Raw genomic sequence first — 27,805 nt, 5'->3', positions numbered from 1 at the left:
ATTCTTATGCACCAGGAAAGGCAGTGATGTCAAGATTTATGTAGAGATACAGATACAGATACAGATATAGACCCACGACGATAATTCTCTGTGAGCCTGTTTTAAATAACCGTTTGGCAAAGAGGTTTTTCATCCAATTTAATTTAATTAAGCTTAATTTAAATTTTTCAATCATAATCATTCCTGATTTAATCATTAGCTAACTGAATATAATATTAACAATGACCATATCAACGCTAATAATAGATAACATGTATTGACGTAATAGCGTTACAAAGACTCATTGAGGTATACGCCACTATTAACATCATTCCTACTTCACAGAAAAAAATCTTATCTGTAAGATAAGAAGAGCCATTAAGTTGTTTAAGTAACAAAACAGGCAGATCCAGAACTCTAGATCAGTCTAACCACATAATCCCAGCTGGTAAACACACAATTTTCCAAATAATTATAGATAACCATGGCAATAATTTCCTGGGACAAAAGTGGAATGGACTGTGGAAATCATGCTCATGGAGGACTTAAATGCAGCTGATTTCTTCTCCCAGTTCAGCCGTTAACTAGCTGAATATCCTTGCAATGAAACTAACCTCTGTTGAGTCTCAGTTTCTTCAAGGGTACAAGGGGAAATTTGGCTGGGTATTTTCCACCCTGGATCTGTATGGTCACTGGTCACAGGCAAGGGAAGCATCATCTTTCTGTTAACCAGGGCCTCTGTTCTATATTTCGAATTAGGTGTAACAATGAAGTTTTGCATAACATTTCATTAGAAGACTTGTGTTGTCAACAAATAGTTTGGAAATCACTGAATTCAATGAGCTCTAGGTTTTTAAACTCTTTGATATTCTACGGCTCGACTAAATACTTATGTTTTTATCAGTAAGATTGGCTCCTTCAGTATTACTTATTTAACATTAGCCCTTTTAAAACATGAACCCAAAAGATTTCTTTTCAAGGAAGCAAAACCACCAAACTCCTTGGCGGATTAACATTTTCCATTCAGATATCACAAAATTAACTGGAGTTGGAGAGTAAATCACCAAACGGTAAAGTCTTTGTGTGTGTTTTATTTTCTTAAAAGGGAACTTAATAAATCCTTCATATTTATGTATTCTTGTAGTCTGGTTTAAATCTTTTCTAAAACGTTTTCTTAAAGTACGACATTTCTTCCCAACAACAGGGGAAAGCCCTAAGTACTGTGAGAATGATTTTTAGGATTAGAGGAATATACAGTATATGTGATCAGCCCTAAATATGAGATTATGCACGAGTTGAAGTATTTAAGGGTAGTCAGTAGGCGCCTGTTTATGTGTACTTCCTGATCCAAAGCAACATAAAACGGATATGCAGCCTAAGTCAGAGGAAGATGAGAGCCTCAGCTGACCAAGAAGAATAGTGAGGTGGGGCAGGGGAAGGATGCCAGCAGTAACACTACAATAGCCAGCCATCACATACCACGTACCATGTGCCAGACAGTGCTTTAAGAGCTTACGGATACTAATTCACTTAATGCCCACAACAATTCTGTGAGATAGACACTGAGCACAGAGAGTGTAAGTAACTTGAACAGTCACAGAGCTGGGAGGTGACAGAGCTGGGACTGGAATTAGGCACCCCGTCGCTGGGAAGGGGTGTGCTTTGTGAAACGGGGGTGGGGTGGGGAGGGGAGAGCCAGAGGATCAGGGTAAGATTTAAAGTCCTGAAAAATATTGGGAGACATGAAAAAGATCTAGGAGATCTACAATGATGGAAGAAAAGGAGATGGGGAAATCCCTTGGAAGCAAATACTAAAACACTAAAAGCAAGGAAATAAAGAATTGTAGAAGGAGGAGCTAGAATGACACTATCCTTGTTTTTGAAGCTGTAGAAATCAGCAGGGGCTAATAGAAGAACGAAGTCTTACTTCTGAGAAATGAGAGGGAGCTTTCAAGGTCATAGGTTATACTGGGACTTAGGAGAGGCGTTGTGGCAGATTCCTAGGAAACAGTAAGCACCAGAGCTAAGTGAATGAAACCAAAGAAAAGTGATGAGCGGGTCATTCTTGTACCGTGCTGTCTGGCTCACTTTATCAATGAGAAAACTGAGGCCTAGGGAGTTGAAGTGACTTGTTCTGAGCTTATTCTAGCTGATTAGTGACAAGTCCCCCATTCCTTTCACTCTACTACTTGAGTTGGTTTTCTCCTTAATATTTCTTCCAGATGTAGTACGTTTTTGATGGTTCCATTTGAGTATTTGCTAAAGAAGAAGTATCCCAGGAGACCAAAGGGAGTTAAAACTATGACGTATGCACATCGATTTTTTGGTAATTCCACAGCTGAACACGATATGAAAAGATGAGTAGACCTGGATCCGCTGTCAATGCTAGATGAGAATGAAGAAACTTGGAAGTTATGGTCTTTGGTGTATGGAACACCTTCTGTTTTCAAATGGAGAAATGTGATGACCAAGAAGAAACCTCAGCGAGAAGTGGAACAGAATCTTGTTAGCTCTTTAGGCACAAATACAATGAATAAGGTTGATTCTACCACCCAGAGGGGTACATTGGAGAAACTCAAAACATTCTATTTTATTCCACTTTCCACAGGAAATAGAAAATGGAGATCTGTGGTAGACTCCCATTAGAATTATGTGGCCTCCATAAAACCCTACTTTCTCAAGTCTAAAGACATTTAAAGGTAATTATGGGGGAAGATAAGGGAAACTTTCCCAGCAGTTAAACAGGGATAGGCACGGAATGGACAAACATCACACCCTGCAGGTCTTTACCTCTGCCCTGCTGCTAAATACGATGTAAGAAGCAGAAGAAAGCTCTGGATCAAGGACAACATGAGAAGGACATTGAGGGCTTACTCTACTTAAAGGTTAGTGGGGAAAAGTGAGTTAACATGCGATCTACAGGCTAGGTAAGAGGAGAAAAACTCAAATCTCTTGCTGAGGAATAAAGGTTATAACAATGCACTAAATGTACATAAATATACACTGAATTCCAAGAAAGGCAAGAGAAATTAAATTGTGAAAGTAACACTGACATGCTGCAGAAGTGAAATCATCAGTGTTCCCCACTGCTGTTCAGAAGAAAATAGATGACGGAACAAAGAAGGGCCGTGGGCCATGGTGGAGGAGGCCAGAGTTCTGGGCCTGACTCAGCACGAACCAGCTGTGGGTGACACTGCCAGACCAGGTCATGCCCAAACCCTGCTGCAGGCGAGTGGCCTCATCTGTGAGGCTGGTAGCTGGAGGGGGTCTCTAAGTCTCTTCCACCAATAAAATTAGATGACTATTACAGCAAGAAAATAATTACAGGAAAAAAATTCCAATATTTTTTAAAAGTGAAGAATTTAATCATAGGGATTGTTATGACCGGTTATCAGCTATATGAGCAAATCATTAACCCTTAGAGGAATAATGAAAGCGTTCATTAAATTACTACTATTACTTACAACTATTATCAAAATCTCCCCCTGCCCGTCCCGCAAAAAAACAAAAAACAAAAAACCCAAAACCCACAGTGAGAGAGGCAAAGATTCAAGAACGTTAGCAGCTATGTGATAAAAGGAAAACTGCCTTTTATAAAAGGAAAACACTTCTGATACCACATGTATGGGTCTTCTTCCCTCATACCAACCAATGTTCCAACACTCCAGACGTCAACTGGAAGTCCTATAATTCCATTCAATTCTGATACTAACTACGCAGAGTTAGTAGAGCCCTTCAGGTGCCAGTTGCAAATAACGGGTCCCCAGGGTACCAACATTTGTGTCAGAGTTGGTGACAAAGTCAGGGGTTCTCACACCTCCCGCCCCCCTGCACAGGTTCAGTAATTTGCTGGAATGACTCACAAAACTCAGGGAAACATTTACGTATATTTACTAGTCTGTCATAATGGATATTCTAAGGGATACAAATGGACAGCCAGATGAAGAACTAAATATGGCAAGGTCTGAAAGGATCCTGAGCACACGAGCTTCTTTCCCCGTGGAGTTGGGGTGCACTGCCCTCCCGGCATGTGGATGTGTTCACTAATCTAGATGCTCTCCCAACTCTGTAGCTGAGGAATTTTTATGGAGGCTTCATCACACAGACATGATAGATTATTAACTCAGTCTCTGGCCCCTCTGCCCTCCCTTGAGGACGAGGGATAGGCTGAAAGTTCCAGTCTTCTAATCACGGCGTGGTCTTTCTGGTGACCAGCTCACATCCTGAAGCTGTCCAGGAATCCACCAGGCGTCGCCTCATTAGAACAAAGGATGCTCCTATCACCCAGGAAATTCCAAGGGAATTAGGAGTGCTATGTAAGATGCTTCCATCTCCCCCATCACTCAGGAAGTTATAAGGGTTTTAGGAACCTGGAGCGGGGACCCAAATATATTTATTCTTATGTCACGGTGATATATCAGACTATTTTACTTAAAATTCACAAATTCATCCCCTTTCACCGTGTTTTTTTCTCTATAGTCACAATAAAATTATTCAAAATAAAAAGCAGTCAATTCACTTCTTAGTTATACTAGAAGACAGAAACTTTTTTTACATTTTACTTTTTTTACTTAAAGAAAAAATGTTTTGGGAAAACTGCCCTTCTGTATTTTAAAGAAGAAAGAAACACGTGTGGGGAAGGGGGAGGGGAAGCTCCAGCTATAACAATAAAGGTTATGTTGTTAATGACAGAGGTCATTCTATAATAGTTATTGAAGAACTCACAGAAATGTTTTATTTCAGAACCAGTGGTTCTGAAATGTTCAGGAAACCATCATATGGGGGGAAGTGAACTCACACAATAACAAAAATTGGGGTTATCAGTTTCTTTGACACGGAGGTGTTTTTAAAGGGTGGCAGGAGGAAACCCTGATAAGGTTCATGAAGTATCTAATCAAGGTATTCATTTTGAAGTCAGGTAATATGTACTTTGAGGAAGAAACACATTTACAGAATCAAAACTGAAAAGAGCTTTGAGATCATCTAGAATAATCTTCTCATGAATTACAGGAAGAAATTGTTGTTAGAACTGGCACTACTTCTCTGCTTCCTGATTCACAGTCCTTTACTCTTTCCCTCTGCTTTTAAAAAACAGTAGGTTTCACTAATATCATTATTTTCATCGTCCTTTTTTTTGTTACGCTCAGAAAAAGATATTCTTTTAATATCCGTTTAGTAAAATAGTATAATAATGACCAGAAGATCCTCAATAAAACTTCCACTTGGAACTAAAACAAATGTCAAGTAACTCATATGTGAGTCAGATGAAGGGTGGAATTCAGGTGATTAGAAAACATACCAAACAAGACAAGAAGAGAGTCTATATAAATTCTCCAAGTTGGATTTTTGAATTTTCAATCATAAATTACTTTAATGATTTTCAACTCGCACCAAAAGGGCAAATGTGAAGTAAGCGCTGAATAAATCAGCAAGTGTTTGATGTTTCTTACCAAAAATGTTTGCTAAATTCAGCAGACGAAATAACACAACCCCTATGACCATGACTGATCATCATTTAGTGTAAGCCACTACAGAGGGAGAAATACAATTTTTCTTTTCTTTCTAAATAGTTACATAGTTATCCATCCATGTGCGAAGATTCGATGGTATGAGTGTATAAGCATCAATATCAGTCATAATAAATGATCATTTTTGTTCACAGAGTTCATACAAGGTCTCAGGAACTGCGTGAGCATCTTTTTGAACACTGCCTCCTGCCCCACAGCACTGTAAGATAGAAATTATTTCAATCCTCTCTACAGATGAGTAAATGGAGACGGATGCGTGAGGTAACTTGTCAGCAGCAGGATTAAAACTTAACGTCTGTTTGATTCTAGAGCCAGTGTTCTTTTCACCAGGTGACAGCGCCTTACCCTGACAAAATTCCTATGACACACAGAATGCAGATGCTACTTGAAAAAATTCAAAACACATGATTGAACATATCCATGTTCCATTTCACTTTTACCTTCTACAGAAATGTTAAAATTTTAGTATTTACCAGTAGCACAGTGAATACTTAATGGCTTTAGCATTAAGCCTTACTTAAACAGAAAATCAAAATCTGCTCCAAAAGAAACCTTGTCTTTACATATAAAAAATTTTATTTAAAATCATGATCATCACTGACCCTTAAATAATGTACTCTGTCTGACAAATACAGTCACACCATCTCCGTTCGGCCCCTACCACACAGATTGTTGGTACTGTGCTCCCTTTCCCGAGGGTACGTCTGACAGTTCCCAGACTCCTTTGATCAATCATAATACTTATTTTGCTATATTCCTTCCTCTCTTTTCCTCCACCATTCTAAACTGGACAACCCACCACAAGTCAACCCCCAAACCAATTCCAGTCTGTCCTTGAAAGCGTCATGGCTGTTTCCATCATAATTTTACCCCCAGCCTGTTTCTTGAAATGAGCATTTGTCATTACATTTACCTAGCCATCACTAATTTCAACATAAAACTCCGTAGCTACTATGGGTCCCCTAGACATCCTTCAAATGACTGGAAACATCCCCATTAGTCCCCCCGGCCTAATTCCTCAGACTCAACCCAACCACACATGGACCACACCTTTTGTCAGCCTCAGCCATCGGACGATTATTTCTCTGACCCCTGCTACCTCCTGGTAATTCTTACTTTGTCTGTGGAACCCAAGCCTCTTTGGCTGTTACCAGCCAACTGGACTGAATCTTGCTAATTTGCCAATCTTACCAATCCCTTCATCACACTCAATCCTCCACAGTTTTCTTCCTTTCTTAAACTATCTCCAGAACAATCACCCCCCAACTCCCGTCCTCTCACTGTAGAAACCAAAGAGGTGTCAGAGACATCACAGATCCTCTTGTAGGTGATCTCAGTTCCTGGGAGGCGATTTAGGAAAAAAAAAAACAAACAGCTACAGAATTGGGCCTAAGTTCTATACAAGACCTCATTACATTTTAGGAAAGGTTTGCCACCTTTTGGATACTACCTTAAAGAATCTATTGCCTGGCTGCAGAAGTCTGACTCAGCTACAGAGTCATCTATTCATTGCTGAGGCAAATCACATCGTCTGTGGGCAATAGTACCACTGGCCTTGAATCTGTGACTTGCAATTACAAGAATCCAGTACACTGTCCTCTAGAACTGCATCACCCTGGATATGGAGGGAAGTGACAGCTACATCTCTGTAATCTCACTGATATCTTTGCAATAACCAGGAAGGTTCAAGAGGCAAAGGAACAAATTCCTTGCAGGAAAGATGACAGGTTCTGGGACTTCTTCTGGCAGATCCCTGAAGGCCTATGAAGTTGGGCATATAGACTAATTCAGTCTATAATCTCTGTCTTTCTGCTTATCCTCCTAGCAGTGTCCCTCTCACTAAATGTCTCTGGGTGACACAGTTCAGCAATTGGCAACCTTCGCCAAGTCTCAACAGATGGCTCAGCTGGTCCTTGATGAACAAAAGGTGACTGAATGAAAAATGGCCTTATATTGTTCAAAGAAACAGACTGTTTCTTCTTTCCTTGAATAAGAGGAGGGACTGACAAAAACTCTCTCCTTGACCAAACTTTAGAAAGGCTTCTCTGAGTCATCTTTTCATCTAGGCCTCATCCTTGGGGCCCTGTCTTCAGCCTGCCTAGTTCAGTTCTAGGAGGAATCCTCCCATCATTAATATCTGATCACCTTGGCCTGCCAGGAGCAAGGATTCCCTATCCTTGACATCTTCTCTTAGCAATTCTCCATCCACTGACCCCCTTGTCCTGCTCTTTGGCTATGAATTCCCACTTGTCCTTATTACATTCTGAATTGAGCTCAGTTTTCTACTGAAGTTTCTTTTCCCCTGTTGCAATAGTTTTGGGATAAAATATGTTTTTACCACTTTAACTGGTACCTGGCTTTGGTTTTCTTTGACACATGGTATATATGGTCATAAGAAATGTTAATAAACTCTACAAACTAAGATATTGCATGCATCACTTCACTTGACAAATATTAATGGATATCTGCCAAGAGGCAGTCACTATGCTGGATGCTAAGAATAAACAGTAGCCAAAGGCAGACAAAGGGTCTACCCTCTTGAAATTGACCATCTAGTGAGGACCAGAGATCATACAAACAACGATCACACAAGTAACATAATAGTATTACTATGATAAGTAGTTTGAAGAAAAGGTACACGGTACTATACTGGGGTAAGTCAGGGAAGGCTTCCCTAAAGAACAAATGAAGTGACTTTGCAGCTGAAATCTAACTATTCAAGATTATTGGGTGTGTGTATGGGGGCGGGGGGTGGGGGTAGGGATCGGGCATTCTAGAAAGAAGGAACAGCATGTGCCAAGTCTCTTATTGACAGAAATGGAATGAAAGAATGCCAGTGTAGACAGGTCACAGAAAATAATAAGAAGTAGGCAGTGGATGAGACTGGAGACATATATGGGGAATGGAACATGCAAGACTTTCTAATCCATCTTAGGATTTGCAACTTGATGCTAAGGGCAATTGGACACCACTGTATACATGCACTTATTTAGCACCCTGCCTGTATCAGGGTACATGCCCAGTCAATGAAAACTTTAAAATACTTGAATCATCTTAATGTGTGAGGTATGATATTTGTCTTACATATAGGACAAATTTCATACATCACGATTTTTGGCCCTAGAATGGCCAGTGGCAGGATGTTTGGGAATGTAAAATACAGATGATGTACACTTTGTTGGTAGTTCCATGAACTGTTATTTAAAACAGCAGTCCCCAACCTTTTTGGCACCAGGGACCGGTGTCGTGGAAGACCATTTTTCCACAGACTGGGTTGGGGGGTATGGTTTCGGGATGATTCAAGCGCATTCCATTTATTGTGCACTTTATTTCTATTATTATTACATTGTAATATATAATGAAATAATTATACAACTCCCCATAATGCAGAATCAGTGGGAACCCCGAGCTTGTTTTCCTGCAACTAGATGGTCCCATCTGGGGGTGATGGGAGAGAATGATACCCAAAGTGTGTTGCTTATGTCCAGACTACTCCTTAATTGTCACTTGCCACTCACTGATAGGGTTTTGATATGAGTCTGCAAGCAGTTGATTTATTATGGTCTCTGTGCAGTCAAACCTCTCTGCTAATGATAATCTGTATTTGCAGCCACTCCCCAGCGCTAGCGTCAACGCCTCAGCTCCACCTCAGATCATCAGGCATTAGATTCTCATAAGGAGGACGCAACCTACATCCCTCTCATCCGCAGTTCACAGTAGGGTTCGCGCTCCTATGAGAATCTAATGCCGCCACTGATCTGACAGGAGGCGGAGCTCAGGCGGTAATGCGAGCGATGGGGAGTGGCTGTAAATACAGAAGCTTCCCTTGCTCGCCCGCCACTCACCGCCTGCTGTGCTGCCGCCCGGTTCCTAACAGGCCACAGACCAGTACTGGTCCGTGGCCCAGGGGTTGGGGACCCCTGATTTAAAAAGTCAATCACCCATGGCCATCATCAAAAAGTCTACAAATAATAAATGCTGGAAAGGGTGTGGAGAAAAGGGAACCATCCCACACTGTTGGTAGTAATGTAAATTGGTGCAGCCACTGTGGAAAACAGTATGGAGGTTCCTTAAAAAACTAAAAATAGAGCTACCATATGATCCAGCAATCTCACCCCTGGGCATATATCTGGAAAAGAAGAAAACTTTAATTTGACAAGATACATACACCCTAGCGTACATAGCAGCCCTATTAACAATGGCCAAGACATGGAAGCAACCTAAATATCCATAGAAATCATCACACTGAGTGAAGTAAGTCAGACAGAGAAAGACCAATATTATACGATATCACTTATATGTGGAATCTAAAAAGCAATCCAATGAACATATTTACAAAACAGAAACAGACTCACAGACATACAAAACAAACTTACGGTTACCAAAGGGGAAAAGAGTGGAGGGAGGGATAAATTAGGAGTATGGGATTAACAGATACACACCACTATATATAAAATAGATAAACAACAAGATTATTGTATAGCACAGGGACCTATCTTTAAAGAAGGTCAATCACCCAAATTTGAAGTGAAAATGTATTTGCGTCAGAATGATTCTCAGCCGTCAAATAGGGAGTATTATTACTTTGACGTGGGATGCTTGAGCAAGGCCCACCCTCCCATATTTGGTTAATTACTTCTAATTTTAAAAGACCTCTTAGCCCATATTATACAGGTTTTAAATTATTTTTTTCATTTTCTTATTTCTAATTGCCATACTGACGGCATGACCATGAAAACAAAATTTATTTTTCTTTAATTAAAATTGAAACTCATTTGCAATTTAGGAAGGATGAGCAATAGAGAGCTGTAGGCATAAGGGCCTCTCTGCTCCCTCTTTCATTCCACAGCCCTCTCAGTATTTACTTACATCCATAAAAGGGGAAATGCAAAGTCTGCTATAATATCCAAATGTTAATATAGTTAACAGTCCTCTATGCTTCTAATCACTGAACAATGGAACAGAACTGATAGTTGCAATATTAGCTGCATAACAACAATAATAGCTACGACCAAAGTGGTTACAGCAACGACAATAAAGCAGCTACTATTTGCCGGGCACTTACTCTGAGTGCTGTGTTTACAACACTTCACTTTAGCTGAGTGACAGGCATGAAACTCACACCTCACCTCTTCAAAGATGAGAAAGCTGAGGTTTACAGAGGTGAAATAATTTGCCCAGGGGTAAATAGCTAAGAACTTGCAGATCCTGCATGCTTCTCTAGAGGTCCATGATTTGTAACCCTGATACCACACTACACAGGATGAAAATGAAGTTATTGTTGCACGGTCACTGGGAGATGTACCTCAGCAGGTGAACTGGACAGCACAGATGAAATCGCCCTTCCTTTTCTCACCTCTTTCCACACCATTCATTTTTTTTTTTTTTCCTTCAGATAAAATGGCTGGCCCAGAAGTTTGAGTATAATCAGAGAATGCTAAACAGACCACAGTGGGAAAAGAATCTATAAATTGGCCCACGGCCACTATACCCTTAATAAACTAAGCTAACCAGCCGCAAATAATTTTGAAAGGGCCTAAAAAAAAACCTCATGTACTTTTAACACTTCCTTAATCCAGATTCTTAAGTGGAATGGATATTTTATATCAATAATGCAGACAATTTACTTTCTCATTTCCACCTAGCTTTGATATATATTTAATAAGAATTACCAGCTTATCTCTTGAAGAAGGCAAAAAAAAAAGCGGTAGTTAAGGTTAAGCTAAGGTCCACCTTTGAAGGAGCTGGGCTTTAATGTTTAAAATACGAGGAAGAGAATTTCAAATGAATAATTTCTGCTTCATGTTTAGGATTATCTGACAATCTCCTATTCATCACATGGTATCCAAAGAGCCAATCAAATTTTACCATTAAAAAACTAAATGAAAAACATATGTAATTAGGAGTTTAAAGGGGATGCTAAATATCTACAAATTTCTCTGACCTAAATTGAATTCCTAAAATGGGAGCTTGATTTTCAAGGTCAATGTTGCCTTAAGAAAGAATCAAATTATGTTAATAAAGACCAAAGCAAACATGCATATTACTTTGAGAAAACAGAAAGGAAGGTACAAAGCATCCTTTGTTTGAAATGGAAACAAGTGTCTTTGCAAGTCATTTCAAAAATATTCTCCCTTGTAAGCAATGAAGGATATAAGATTGATGGTAGTTAAAAGTAGCACTAGATGTATCAAAGGCATACCACCAGATGGCATCTTAAATCAGATAGCACATTCAGAGATGGTGAGTTAACTGCGTTTCTGAAATGGAATCCAATTCATGAATTCCAAACAGATTTTTTAATATTAAAATGTCTGACACTAATCATAAAATCCAAAGAACCCAACAATGTAGTCTTGAATATAACCAATGAATCTAAAAAGAAAGGCACTGTAAATAAAATGGTGATCTTGATATAATTTTTATCTTAAAAAAAGACATAACAAATGGAGTCATAAGAGAAAAGGAAAGTCCGGTTAGTAATTTCATGTTTCCTTCATTATTACCTACAATTTTTCTTTCCACAAATCCTAATTTTACTCTATCAGAGGGCTTTGTTTATTGTAAACATGAAGAAAGACAGTTCAGAGCAGAGAGCACTAAGAAGAAAAATAGTAAGAAAAAAAGCTTATAAAAAAAGTAAAACAGGTCAAGTTTCCTTTCACCTACATACATGACTCTTATGAACTTAAAAGTTCAAAAGCCTTGATGTCCAAACCTTAAATATCTTCAGAAACAGAATGAAACAATGCTGCTATGTCTAAAACTGCCTGGTACCTGGACCACAATGTCAAATATGAACAGAAATTAATACAGAGAAGCCTATCGTACACCAAACTGGAGTCAAAAAGTAACCATATGATAGCAGGAACTGAAATCTTGTTCAGAATATTAAAATACAATATTGTTTCATAAAAACCTCTGAAACAGACCTGATTATCCCCTGGATGTGGGGTGCGTTGGTTGTTTTTTTTCTACCATCATATAATCAGTAAAATCCTATTTTTACAACATACAGTTAACTAGAAATGTTATTTTCGTATGATAAAAGCAACTTAGAGGATACTTGTTACCAGTTTGTAATTTATTCTTGGATTGGATTTATGTATATAGACAGTATTCTACATACACATTTTAGGGCTTAATATAAGGAAAGAACACTGAACTTTTTTGAGAGTTTTCCTTTTTCCCCTTCCTCAACACACCGACTTAGGTCTCAAACCCATCTGTGGATTTCACATTACTTCACAAGGCAGTGCTTACTCCATGATGCTGGTGGAGAGTCCGGCAAAATAGAAGGAAAAGCTATGTGACCTCCAAGACAAAAGCAAAGCCAAGACTGAACTACCTAAAGGCCTTCTCTCACGGAATATATTTTAACATTAGCAAGATGTGTACATAAAAGTATTTAATTCATATTTTAAAAATACATTTTATATATGAAGATAGTCATTTAAATAGTGGTAAAGCATCTGCCTCAAAACTGAATATTATTCTCTTACTAATCCGCTAATTAAATCACAGAGTCTTCTAAAAGAAACTACTTCTGACCAGTTCGTATATTTATCCAGTATCTCATTTGTCCAAAATCCTCCACTTTAGACAGATATCAACAAATAGCTACTCAGGAGAAAAGAACAGAGTAAAAAAGATAACTGTTATTTAAATGACGATACTAACAAAATACAGAAACACACACATCCACACACATGCATAAATACATACATATTCTGTTTAAGAGGTTCCTATATATTACCATTCTATCCTTACCATAATCTACTATGTGCAAATCAGCACTACATTTACATTAAAATTATTTTGAAACAGAGGAACATTCACAAAACCGTAACATAAAATCCATGTCCTCAGCTGTTGACATTTAATAGGATGATAGCATGAAACAATAAAAAAAATTCAGTACAATATACAGTTGACCCTTAAACAACACGGGTTTGAACCACATGGATTGTTTTTCGACAGCAAATACTACAGGATCAGAGATTGCTTGAATCTGCAGGTGCAAAACTGCACGTATATGGAGGGCCAACTATAAGTTATACGCACATTTTCGACTATGTGAAGGATAAGCACCCATAAGCCCCTGGTTGTACAAGGATAAACTAGTTAAATCCCATGCTATATAGTTACTCCCAGATTTAATAATTTCATGGACCTGTAAAATTAACTTCTAACCCCAAATAAAATAGGAATAGACACTGTTGAACTGCCTGCATTTTAATACCAGTTCTGGCACCTTCTAGTTCAGTAACCTTAGATATAATACTCAATTTCACGGAGCTTCAGTTTCCTCATTTGTAAAATTGAACTGATCACAGCACTTCCTTCACAGGGTTGTGTGAAAACTCAGAGTTAAAACGTACAGTGTTTATAACACTGTACAAACTGGCAAAAAACAAGAACCTAACAAGTGTTAGCCTTACAACAAAAATAACTCATTAATTTGTCCCCCCAAAAGTATAAAAAGCAATTACTATCTACTGTCACCATAGTTTCATGTACATAAAGAAAGCATTCTCACTAAAATGAAAAAGGCAATTTCAGTCTGGACCAGTGAAAACTTTGTCATAGCCCAGTACCAGTCTGTGGCCAGTATGTGGGAACGTCCATTAAGAACTGGATCACAAGAGAGTAAAATCAGTGGAATCTAAAATTATTAGGGACACTTCAATGGGAAAATGGAACATGACATGAGTTGGAAACATAAATATAATCTGAATTTCCTGTAGACAAAGGGAAATGTATCTACATTTTTCCTTTAAGGTATCAAAGAAGAATGCACCTTCCTTACCTGGAAGCCTTTCAGTGTTATTTGAAACACTACTTCTCTTAAAGGCACAGTAGTATTGATAATAATATATTTCAACCTTCTCTAAAACCATCAGAGTATTATTATTGCAAGTGATCACTTTCAGATTTTAAAAATAATAGTTTGGGGATTTTTATCTTCCTATGGAAACAACTATAGGTGTTGCCTTATGAACGGTGCTTACACACTTTACTATTTGTGAAAACTGACTCATGGCAAATTGAAAAGGATAGGGCACACTGTGTCTTAAAGCAAAACATCTCTTCATGTAATTATGATGTAATAACTGTCAAATGCTTCTTCTGGGTGGGGTTATATGTTTATTGATTAATAGATTATTACTGACTTGTATGTTACACACAAATGCTGAATTCCTAAGGCTCAGCTATTCTTAATATAATACTGTATTCATTACCACAATTCACTTAAAGATGCTTTTGATCCCAGTCTTCCTTTATTCTCCGCAGCAGCTTTCTATAGTCAACTCTCGAAGAGCTTGTAAAGGAAAGCACTACAAAGGTTTTTCACTGGGAAAAACTATATAAACTCTATGCCCCAACTCTACTAAGCACTATTGTTTGGTCTTGTCCCCTTCTGTTATAGCAATACATTTTAATTTAAAATATAATAAATTATAAATCGAGTCAAAATAATTTATTCCTTGTATTTCTTGAGAAACTTGAACAGCAGGCTTAGTACGTTTTCTTCAGTAATGAGCAAGAACAAATTCTAGTCAAATGAACTGAAATGCTTGATTTTTTTCAGCCTAATACAGAGGTAGAATAGTGCATGTAATACCATGTACCATGTAATAGCTCAGCATGAGTTATGTTGACGGATCCTGTTCATAGCAAGGTCTTCAGCTGATTAGCTATGAGGCCAGTTACTTAAACCAGTGGTTCCTATAGAGGGGTCCCAGATCAAGGGGCTCATCATCATCTGGGAACCTGTTAGATATTCAAATTCTCAGGCCCTACTCCAGACCTACTAAATCAGACACTCTGGAGGTGGAACTCAGCAATCTGTGTTCTATGAAGCCCTCCAGGCAATTCTGATCCATGCTCAAGTTCCAGAAACACTGACTTAAACTCTCTGAGACTCCCTTCTCTCATTTGTAAGATGGGTTTCCTAAGACCAACCTTGCAAAACAAGGGAGGAAAACAAATCAGGGAAAAGGACGCTGGCTCTCATGCAGTGACCTTTTATCCTTTTATCATCATCTTTTTTTTTTTTAAATCAAGGGCCCAAATTAAGGGGAATAAGAACATCAAACTGTGGCTGCTGCCACAGGCTGGGCCTGAAATGTGCTGACTTGCCAGCGGTGGGCTACGTACCAAAATAGGCCTCTGGCTGTAGGGCAGGCCCTAAAGATTTGGCCACTGAAATCTTTGAAGTGGGCAAAATGCCCCAGAAGTAATATTTTATCCTCATATAAACTAAGGCTGCATTGCTCTGATTGTGACAAATGATAGTATGAAGAGAATAAACACTGATCTTTCAGTTCTCAAAAGACACTGGCTTCTTACCCCACTTAACTCTCCCCAGAGTAAAGGCCTGGGGAATTCTCCTAATTGACGTCAGCTGCTGTAAGGGAAGGAATGCTATGACCTTAAACTTGGCCACTAGTTCACTCTCACATCCAGGAACAAAGCCAAAGGGTTCTCCTGGCAACTGCCTGACATGCTAAATGGCAGGCACAGCCACTGAGGGAATCCTTTGCTGCCCTAGGGACAAATCCCCCCCTGTAGGAAACAGACGAACTGAAGAGATTAGCAGTTTGCCCAGCTGATACTGGCCTATCCCCTCGGTCCAGGGAGCAGAAAATGAGTTCTAAATCATTCTCTTCAAAGACCCAAGCTCCTGGTCGGTGTCTGCTTTATAAATGAGGGAAATGTTCTCTGCTAAGTCAAAGGGAAAACAGGAAACTATGAGAACCTGAAAGAGAAATGTAATAAATTGGATCCCTGCATAAATCATCCTACCATATTCAAGAAGTCTTTAATGGATATTGATTATGCACAAACTAATCAGACATTTTAAGATCAATGTCAATCATCATTCTTGAAGGGCCCTGTAATCAAAATCGGATCCAATTCTCCTAGCCTGCCAAAATCATTGCCAGGGCGCAAGGCATACTCGGGGCATGCTGAACGAGTATGAAAGGTTCCTGATCAGCCCCTCTCGCGAGAGCTCCTCCCTGCTCACTCTACTCATCTCATCCAGGATGCTATTCTAGCCACAAACTTGACTGTGTAACTCCCCTGCTCCAAGACCCTGTCTACTCCCAGTGCCTACAGAACAGTAACCAAATGTTTAAGTGCTGCTTACAAGAGACTAATATCCGACCCTGACCGTCTAACCTCAGTCTCACCCCCCACCCCTACCCCTCACACCCTTCCGATACCTTGTCTTCCCACAGCAAATCTCCAAGGTCATGCCTTCCCACTTTACAAAAAATATCAGTGCCTTTCATATGCTGTTGTCTCTGCCCAGAATAACCTTTGCTAGCTTTTTCACATAGTAAAATTTCACCTATCACACATGCTCCAGTTCAAGTACCATGTAATCTGTCAAGACTTTCTTGGCTTTCCTGCATTCCTTGTTCTGAGTTCCCACACTAGTTTATAGGCACCTTCATTACGGTTCTTAACAAATTTTACAGTAATTATCTATTTCTGTATCTGACTCCCCAAATAGACCTTGGGTATTCTACTCAAGGACTATGCCTCATCTGTTTCAACCAACCACAGTTCCTAGCCTTCTGAAAGAGTTCTCAATACATATCCAGGACAGATAGGATCCGAGCTATTTAACAGGTTTTTTTTTAGCTCAAAGATGTAATATAATAATCAATGGACACTGTCAGGGAAACCTTAGTCATTTAGAAAAGAGGAAAACTTTTTGGTTTTAAGTTAGCTCTATCCAGTTGGATATTTCTAAATTTGCTTGAATAAATCTAGGTCATATCCTTTCATTTAATCAACAGTTTGATGCACATATCTTTCGGCAAATATCTGTTTCAGTTTTCTTGTTATATGCTGACCCCTGGGAGAGCAGAGACCAGGTCTTATTCACCTGTGTATAACACACACCACCTGTACCAGGTAAATGTTTGGTAAATTGAATTCCCAAATGACTTGTACCTTAGTTCACCTTAGTTCACAAAATACCTTAGACTGGGTAGCTTAAACAACAAACACTTATTTCTCACAGTTCTGGAGGATGGGAAGTCCAAGATCAAGGTGCTGGCATATTCAGTGTTTGGTTAGGGTTCTGTTCCTGGTTTGCAAATGGCCATCTTCCTGCTGTATCCCCACACGGAGTAAAGAGAGAGGGCTCTCTCATCTCATCTTCTTCTTATCAGGGCACTAATCCCATCATAAGGGGTCCACCCTCAGGACTCATCTAAATCTAATTATTTCCCAAAGACCCCCACCTCCAAATAACATCACATTGGGGGTTTGGGCTTCAACATATGATTACTGGGGAGACACAAACATGCAGTCCATAGCAGGTTGCTACACAGATATTTGGCCATATTTTTTGATGTTCCATTTGTATGTCTGCAAGGAAACAACGATAAATTTAACTCAACTTTCAAAAAAGGGTCAAAAAGAGGGAAAATACTTTCCTTCACAAAATGCCTCCAATATAGAAACACATTCTTCAAGTTAAATGTCTAAAACAGCCATCATTCTAATCAGGCAAGTTTGCTGAGAGAAAAGAGCAGAATGTGACTCATACCTCCCTTGTTTTGATTAGGGACCCATAACTAATCCTCACCTCTACTCCCACAGAGATGGTTACTGGCTTATCTAAATCCATGCTCCAGGAAGGTAAGGTACATAGTGCTTTATCACCTTCCCCAGCGGGATACATGGAGGGAGCATTGGGACCAGGCAGTTTCCTGGTCCTTCTTCTCCAAAATCAAAAGTACAGAATTTTAAGGGAAAAAAATCCTAACTGAACATAAACCTTTTTTTTTTTTTTTACTACTTTAAAAACACTTGAGGGCTTCCCTGGTGGGGCAGTGGTTGAGAGTCCGCCTGCCGATGCAGGGGACACGGGTTCGTGCCCCGGTCCGGGAGGATCCCACATGCCGCGGAGCGGCTGGGCCCGTGAGCCATGGCCGCTGAGCCTGCGCGTCTGGAGCCTGTGCTCCGCAACGGGAGAGGCCACAACAGTGAGAGGCCCGCGTACCGCAAAAAAAAAAAAAAAAAAAAAAAAAACACTTGAAGGGAAGGGAGGAAGGAAATTGAGCAGCTTTGTAAATTTAAACATTAAAGAAATGCTAAAGGAATGCAATAATGCCCAGATTTCCAATAACCAGGACACTAATTCCTAGATTTTTCTTTAAATAGGAGCAAACCACGACACAGAGGTTAGCACAACTCCTCTCTAAACATCTGAGTGTGAAACACTTTTATTAATAAAAAGTAGGAGGGAAGAAAAGAAGAGGGAAAGCTGGGGAGTGGCTTTTGTGCATGATTATAAAATAGTTGCCATTTGTTTCATTTTGTGAGTTTACATATCAGGCTATACTTAAAGCTGAATTGCCCACAAGAAGCTAATCGTCAGTTTCTACCCTGATGGCTCACCTTACATTTTTAGGAATCTGACATATGTAGGTGAGAGACTATTTCTAATACCACTTGAAAACCACCATATGGTTTCAGGCGTCAGGCTTTTTCTCCCTACATTAGAAGTCCTTGCTTCTTTCCCCTAACTCTTTTTTCACAGGTTCTCATTTGCAGCTCTACTGTTTTCCTTCTCCTCCCCCTCCTCTTCTACATCTTCCTCCTTTCTGCTTTCTCTTTTAAACTGTTTAAGTTCTCCATTTTTCTTAAGTGTGGAATTCTGAACTACATAAAGAATACTCTACCCTTAAGATTTGGAAGTGTAAACTATGCCTTTTATTGCATAGTGTAGTGTCAATATAATATTGACTTCATTGATTCACTTTACTGATTCAGTTATCCAAATAACAAATATTCTACATTTAAAAATAAATATTACATTGCTGGTTCAGCTGTCCAAATAAAATCAAATCTCAGAACACAATCATATATCATAAAATGTTATCAATAAATTATAAGAAGTATCTTGAAATACAAAGAGATAGCCATTTTCTCGGATTAGCGTACCCTGCTTTTATTTTGCAGTCCTCCGTGCTTCAGCTTGGAAAGTTCATGGGTTAGAATATGAAGCTATGGATTTAGCTTTCTGGTGAATCATATGCAAAAGAGTTTTTTTTTTCCCTTTTAATGGAAATGTTCAAATAAATTCCCCCCGCCACTTATATTACATATCTTTATATTCCCAGAAAAGGGAGAAAGAGATCACTGCAATGGAATCTACTGGAGGTTCCTTAGAATCCTGCCTTCATTAAGAAATATAAACACTACATATGCTGTGCTACATATTCTGTGATGTCTCCATAGCTACTTCTGTCACCATCTAGAAGGATTTTTTTTTCTTTCTCCCCCAGGGAAAGTTATACATAATTGAGTCCTGATGTCTAAAGTCTCTTCATATCTATATTGGGAAATGTGCCAAACTGTCAGCTGGAATCTCACTAGAAAGAACAAGGTGCAACCTCTGCTGAATATGAGGGCTATTAGTCAATGGACCCCAGAAAGGGTCAGGGATAAAACATCATGAATCTGACTTTTCCAGAAACCTCCCTATGTGTTCTTTCAGGACAGAGCCTCATCAAACAGAAGAGCTGGTATCCCAGGAAATACATTCCCTTAAATGTCTATTTTACGTGTTTCCTTTTTGTTATAATTATCACCTCCATTAATACCTACTGGGCTCATTAGTGAGTTTAACATGAATTGTTCATTGGAAATCACACATTATCATGTGAAGTAGAGAAAATATCATAATAAATATCATAATATACCATATTTAGCATTTCATAATGTCATATTATGATATCATAGTAAAATATCAAGCCATTCATTCTTACCAAAATCAAAAAAACTTAATGATACAGATATCATTTAAAGCTACTATTTTACCATTTATTTATAGGTGGAATTTACAGTCAATTTTTTAAAGTAGTTTCTTTTCCGGTAGATTACAAGCTACTACTTAGATATTAAAAATTTTTCATATTTTAGTATCAAAGAGTGTAAAGCATGTTCACATTTGTTTTGTTCTTATATTTCCACAGTGTCTATAAGTCAAAGATAATACTGCATGACTGCATTTTAACACGTGGAAAACGGGGTTCATAGTGATACACACAGGGTAAGTATGTAGCTTCATTTTTCACCACTGGTCCAACACTGACTTACCACTGGAACCAATTTCTCCTGCTGCCTGGCCCCAAACACATTCATTATTCTTCTGAATTACAAATAAGAAACACAGCATTGCCAACCCAAAACAAAATGTAAATGTCAATGTCTCTGGCAGAGGAGTCTTTAGAGGCATTTTGATCAAGGAAGGTCTAGTCTGATATTCAAGAGCGCTTATCTTGCTCTTACCAGTCACCTTCAAAAATATATTAGAAGGCCAATAATATTATAAGTCCATGAAGGTTTGGAAGAAAGAAGCAATCAGTAGTATATATGAAATATCTTAAATGTCCTCTTTATTTTGAAAAGGAAATATTCTATGGCAAACTTCTTCCCTTTGCCAGAATGATAATAATTAAGGAGAAAATACATGTTTTTTTTAGATTCTCTAGAAATACAAACGTGCAAGTTTAGCAAATTTCACAAAGTGTAGATGAAGAGCCTCTACTATTTGACCCTCTATACCACACAAAACTTTTTGACAAGATTTAATTTTTATGGTCTAAGTGAAGTTCCACTTACCCAAAATACATATCTGCCCTTAAGAAGTAACAGAACAAAAACTCTCAAAAAGTAAAGACATATTTTCTAGGCATAAAATGCTATAGGAAGGAGAGAAATTTTGTCTTCTTCCTGAAGTTCAATGGTTCTCAAACTTTAATGTTTGTCACGGTCACCTAGAGGACTTGATAAAACAGATCCCTGGGCTTCACCCCAGAGAACTGATTCAGTAGTTCTGGGGTGGGAGCTAAGAAGGTACAGTTCAGCAGGTTTCCAGGTGGTGATGATGGTGATGCCAGTCTGGGATGACACTCTGAGAGCCACTGCATTAACTTAGCCACTTAACTACTTTGGAAGTCTTCCTATGCTTTGTCTGATCTTTCCCAATGACTATCTTGTGTTCTTCGTGACAGTGTTCTACTGACCAAATATCACTTCTTAGTTAAGGTATTACTTCAGAATATCTTCATCATCTCTAAGCTGCACACCACTTTTTAGGGTATCACATCACACAGATATTTAGTACATGAAAATAAAAATACTGTTACATATGTATTAAATCTTTTGTTCCTAATGTACAGATTTGGCAGGAAAAGAGTAAGATGAAGAAGGTGAAGACTCATTGGTATCTAAGACTTTTGATTTGATGTTAAAAACAACAAAGTGTGGGTCCAAGTGGACCGTCTCCATCCTCAGGACTTACCTGTGACTGGGGCATCAATATCCAGCAAATTTTTTTCCTGTCGAAGAATTGAAGCTCCCTCTGTGATTATTCTCAATGCAACGCTCTCTTCCAGCCTGCCCTCCTTCATGAGATGTGCCTTTAAGATATCCACACGAGGTTTCCCATCGTTATCAAACACTTCTTTTGCCGTAAGCCGGTGACTTGGAGGAAACGGGACAGCTGAAAGCGAAGAAGTCAAATTGTTACATTAGTCAAAACTCAACAACCAAAGATTTAAGATTTGATAATAACCACCAAATATTTATCCCTATCACTAACCACCTACTGGAGTATTTAAAAAGTCCCCCCATTAAAATATGATCAAGGGCTATCAAGCATTAAAGACTGCCTTCTTCCTATGATTCTAGATGTGATGTGACTGCTGAAAGGAAATTTACATTTCTTCTTCATCCAGTGCCTATCTCATGCATCTAGAAGATCCTGACTGAGTGAATAACAAAAAAGAAGAGAGATTTGATTCTGTTAGGCAATAATCAATTCAGCAAAAGCAAAGAGTTCCTATACATCCATCCTTCTAATTTTGACTCAGGTGAAGACATTTCTTCACTCAAAAGCAGACTCCTCTACTGGGATTAGAGGAAGGGGAAAAGACCTTTCAGACCAGATTTGCCCTTCAATGGGAGTTACATCTCTGAGTAAACTGACCGACTGACTCACAGTATAAGGAGAAAGCAGGAGTCTGAGGGCGAAAACACACTGAATATTGAACAGAAAATCAGGGAATCTCTTGAACAGTGAGAGGACAGTATGACATCAGGAGACACAGGTATTTAGGAGTATGATATAACGACAAATTCCGTTTGTTGCTCAGACTTAGAGCCAACCATTCTCTCTTCCACCCGTGCCCCCATGCCTTCTTAACAGTGAGAAGGTCTCTTGTGGCTCCTGCCATTCTTCACATCTCTAAATACACTCATTCACTCATTCAGCTAGAGGATATTCACTAAACTCCTACAATGTGCCAGGACGTCCAAAGGGCCACGGTCAGAGATGGTATTATAAAGGTTAAATTTCTGATAAATGGCCAGTCAGCCCCTTCAGTGAGGGAAAAATCATTATTTCTCCATTTTACATGAGGGTTCATTTACTGGATAACTCAGATCTATTAGAAATATCTGGAAGAAGCACAAACACTGTTTCATGTAACTTTCATCTGCCATGTGCATTATGTCATATGCATAAGAACATCTCCATATGAAGCACTTCTCTTAGGTAAAACACTTGATGTTACGGATTAAACCTAGCCCTCTTACCTCCTGAAAGCGTCTCTCAAAGAAGCAAGATTTATGGTAGACCTATGCCAAGAAATTTTGTGCAATCTAATAGCACAGACTTGTTGTCCAAGAGAAATGACAACTACTTAAAAGTCAGGAAATGAACATGTACTGATGGATGCAAGCTTGATTTTCCTAACAATCCAAGCATATCTATTTAACTATGCCTCCAAAGTGAAGTGGCAGTGCAGACTCAATGGACATGCATGAGGCTTTCATGGTCAGATGAACCTGGGTGCAAACCTTAGCTCTGAGCACTCACCAGCTATATGACCTTGGGCAAGCTAAATAACCTTTGGCTTCAGTTACCTCACCCGGAAAGTGGGGATTATATCTATCTGAGGATTGTTATAATAACTAAAGTAAATGGTACCAGTAGTAGCTATCATTAACAGAGTGTTTATTTTATGCCAGGCATTGTTTGGGTAATAAAGTCAGACACAATAAAGCTGTAAGGTGAGGAAGGCATAAGTACAAGTGTTTATATATAAACCTATCTAGTCCCTATAACATTACTGTGGGAGAGAAACTTGAGACTCAAAAATATTAAGCACCTTGCCCAAGATAATCACCTAGTGATTTATATGTACACCTGCTGAGCGTCAACCCTGGCACTCTGATGCCGGAATACTTGTGTTAATAGCTACACCACACTACTTCCCAGAAAGTACTTACGACAGTGCTTAATAATTAAAAAGTGATGAGTAAATCGCTTTCTAGAATTGAAATTCTAATGAATCCCGAGCAGTATTTCTTATAAAGACCACACTTTTATTTTCAAAAATTATTTGGAGTGGCTTATAGTAGAATAGATATGTAATACAAAAGCAAGAGGTAAAATAAGAGACAAAATGCATTAACACCAAAGCATAGTGGAAAATGAAAGAAAAAGAAAGTTCCAGAATTAAACAAGGAGGAGAAAAAAGAGGCAACGAAGTCATTAGACTTCTGGCACTTGGGCTCTATTTTGTTCATTCTGTTTCTTTGCCCTCCTCCCTTTTTCTTGCCTGACTAACATACACGCTTGTTAAGAAAACACGGAAACATTTCCATGGCCACATTTCTTTACCTGGGTCTTTATGTTTGGTTTGAAAGTAGAAAATATCTTACCTGGCAACTCCTCAAAATTCCCCAGAGACAGGATGGGGGTGGAAAGGGGGAAACTTCAAAAGGACACTTGGGGTTAGGCCATGAGCTGATTTTTTTTTTTTCAAGTGAGTTCCTAAAGTGTGACTAGGACAACTGTCAAGGTTTAAGTGACTCTGCAAAACTGTCAGGCAAGAATCATAGAACACAGAAGGGAAGGAGGCTGATTTATTGTCAGGCAGTGGATCTCTGCCACACACACACTAGCTGGCCTTTTTTTTTTTTTTCTTTGCGGTACGCGGGCCTCTCACTGTTGTGGCCTCTCCCGTTGCGAAGCACAGGCTCCGGACGCACAGGCTCAGAGGCCATGGCTCACGGGCCCAGCCGCTCCGCGGCATGTGGGATCTTCCCGGACCGGGGCACGAACCCGTGTCCCCTGCATCGGCAGGCGGACTCTCAACCACTGCGCCACCAGGGAAGCCCCTAGCCGGCCTTATTAAACTTCCGACAGATCAAAGGGTTAAACCTGAAAGAGCTGAAGCATTTAAGAAGATGAGAGGCAAAAGGAGAGCACCCCAGGGAGGGCATCACCTTCATGAATTAGACTTTCTCCAAGTCCTAGACTCTCTCCAAGGCCAAGACCACTGCAATAACAGATGCTCCCACCCTTTGCTGCAGATCTCTTACCTTCCAGTAATTGCTAATCCTAAGGTAACTGGCTAAGGTAAAGCCACCTGGCACTGAGATATTGGGGCTGGTTCCAAATAAACTGAAGCAAGAAAAAAGAGGAGAAAGGCCAGTCGAAGGGCTCTATTTCCAAGTGGATGATAGGGACACTGATAAGATGGGCCCCTTTACCAATTAAACAGATGGCAAGGCCTGCAGGGAACCAAGATGGGTAGCAACGATGCCAAAGAGCAAACGGAGAGATGCAGTCAGCCAGAGAGAAGTTTTCTGGGACAAAACTAAGCATGGGCTAATATTTGTATTTGTACACTTTTTGGCTTCATAAAGAAAACACCAGCCTCACAAAGGTCACACTTATTTGCTTTCTCTGTTCACCTAGAGTCCTACATGCAGACCTGCGCCAAATATTGAGCGAAAACTACTTGGACCAAAGAGTCTAACGTGCTTAGAAAACATTTCTTTCATTAACTCATTGTATAAGTGGCTACACTTGCTATAGCAAAATGGGATTTCCCCTTCCCTCTTTTGCTTTGAGTATGACAAGTTGCTTCCGTTTACACATGAGCAGGCCAAGATTGGAAGAATTAAGCTTGTGCATGCTAATAAAAATTCTGAAATAACTGCTGATATTCGGGCTGATTCTTTCTAAAACAATTTTCTCATAATTGCCTGTTAAGTAAAGAAGATGATATTATAGAAGACTTCTTAGAAGCATCCTAAAAATAGATAGAAACCTTCTCAGCTTTCTCCACTTCACTATTCCCACTCGGTGTCTTTTTTGCTATTGTTGTCAAATAAAACAGCAAAGTAGCTAAAATCTGGGACATGTAAGTCCTTGACTGACTCCTGCCACAAACCACCAAAGAAGTCTTTAAAGGCAAACAACACACTGGACTAGGATTGTATTCCCATGTCATTGACTGTGGAAATCTGGCAAAGACTGATTTCCAAAGAACAGGTTGGAAATGATATTGTTTCTTTTCTATTTGTTGATGCTACCAGAGAGTTCATCTATGTGATAGGGAGGAAGGTTGAAAGTCTAGGAACCAAAGCCATGGGCATCCAGTATTGGCATCTGTATAACAATTATTGACATTAGTGTCAATCAGGCATTCACCAGTAGAGAAATACATTCCAAGTCAGAAAAGCCTTGCAGCCAAGGTATTCCTAGCTCTGGGTTCTGGCTGACTATGGGGACCACACCTCAGAGTCAGGGGTCCCCTGAGATTTGGGCTAGAGGTCGGTTTTAGACAACCACGAGCTGCCTCAGTAGCCATAAGTGAACTGTATCACTCCGGGGTAGACCTCGGTATCTGAGCTTTCTATTTCTCAACTCTGAGCCACTGTAGCCACTATTGAAGGAATTCCTACTACTTGATAGGAAATATTCAAGAGTCACTGTCATGGTGATACCTTCACTGGAAGGAAAAGCAGGATACCTGCTGCCTGACCTCTTCCTGGAATAAATGCTGACAAGAGAGAACCACAGACTTAAGAAAACATTCAACCGAGTGATTTTTCAAACGTTGGTTTGGTTTAAAAAATTTTTTTTGTTTCTTTTCTCAAACAAAATGACATCCAGAAATGCAAGTATATCCAAAAGAAAGAAGAGCCTAAAGCAGATTGCTTGTTTCTCTTCTTCCGTATGACGGCAGTTAAGGTGTGCTCATGAAATCCTGGGGCTCTTTGGAGTAAAATTATAAAACTCCCAATTTAGACTGACTGCTGACCCCCTCATAGTAAACAAAAAGGAACTGAAGTCAAGAGAGAGGATAAGTGAATTGTCCAAGGTCACAGGATTAGTTGGTGACAAAACCAACACTACATTCAGGTCTCCTGGTCTCTCTTCCAGCACTTTACCCTCCAGATCTGTCCGATATGAGGCTGACTGGCCACACAAGAGGGCGGCTGAGCACTTGGAAAGTGGCCAGTCCAAACCAAGCCGTGCTGCAAAGCTACAGGATTCCCTGGACTTAGAACACTTGATACAAGGGGGAAAAAAGATTGTATATGTCTCATTAACATTCTTATATTGATTACATGTTTTAATAATAAGATATATTGGGCTAAATAAAATGTACTATTAAAATTAATTCAAACTATTCCTCTTTCCTCTTTTTAATTCCATGACTAGAATATTTAAAACTGCATAAATGGCTTATACTACATTATTATTGAACCGTGATGTATCTTTCTCAACAAGTAAACGAGAACAGGGTGAGTGGAAATTATATTCCTTAATCTTTCTTCTCTTTCAGCTTTGGTTCCTACAAAACCTCAAACTATTTCAAAACCGGTTGCACGTTGGAATTGCTTTTTAAAATGAATGATGCCCAGGCCCAACCTCTAGAGATTCTGATTTAACTTGTCTAGGGTAGGGCCAGGACAGTGGCAGGTTTTTTAAAGAAATCCAGAGTATACTAATGTGAAGTCCAGACTGAGATTCACTGACCTATCTATATCATCAAGTAAAGACGTACACAACACCAGGCAGTTTAATTCTCCCCCCGAAACATGCTCCACAATGTCAATCATCCACAGCAGGTGCAATGCCTCTGCAAGTCCAGACACGTTTATTTCATCCCTCTCTGTAATCAGAATGCGTCCAAGAACAACACTTGTCCCATATTTCATGTGGCTACTGTCTGCACAGGGCTAAGATACTTATGTCAACACATGTTAAGAGAATAGCTTAAGGATACCACGTGTCAGACACAAAACACATTCTGGCCTGGCCTCCACAGATTGGCCCTCCATCGATTTCCTTCTGGACATCTGTATATGTCACAAACTTATTCTAATCAAACCATATCAATCAATCAATTGATCGGTCGTCAAGCACCTTTAACACCTACTATGTGTTGTATTCCATG

General features: G+C 39.3%; 1 protein-coding gene across 1 annotated transcript in view; it reads right to left on the bottom strand.

The window, feature by feature from the left end:
- Positions 1–27,805, bottom strand: part of PPP3CA (protein phosphatase 3 catalytic subunit alpha) — a 303,572-nt gene that overhangs the window by 132,826 nt on the left and 142,941 nt on the right. Inside the window, exon 2 of the mRNA XM_082611195.1 lies at positions 21,844–22,044. Coding sequence (XP_082467321.1) covers positions 21,844–22,044 — 201 coding nt within the window. The remainder of the gene's footprint in view (positions 1–21,843; positions 22,045–27,805) is intronic.

The sequence above is a fragment of the Mesoplodon mirus genome (assembly GCF_964341445.2).
Source record: "Mesoplodon mirus genome assembly, chromosome: 2".
Lineage (NCBI taxonomy): Eukaryota > Metazoa > Chordata > Mammalia > Artiodactyla > Ziphiidae > Mesoplodon > Mesoplodon mirus.
The sequence above is the reverse complement of the archived record's forward strand: the minus strand, read 5'-3'. Positions and strand labels throughout refer to the sequence as shown.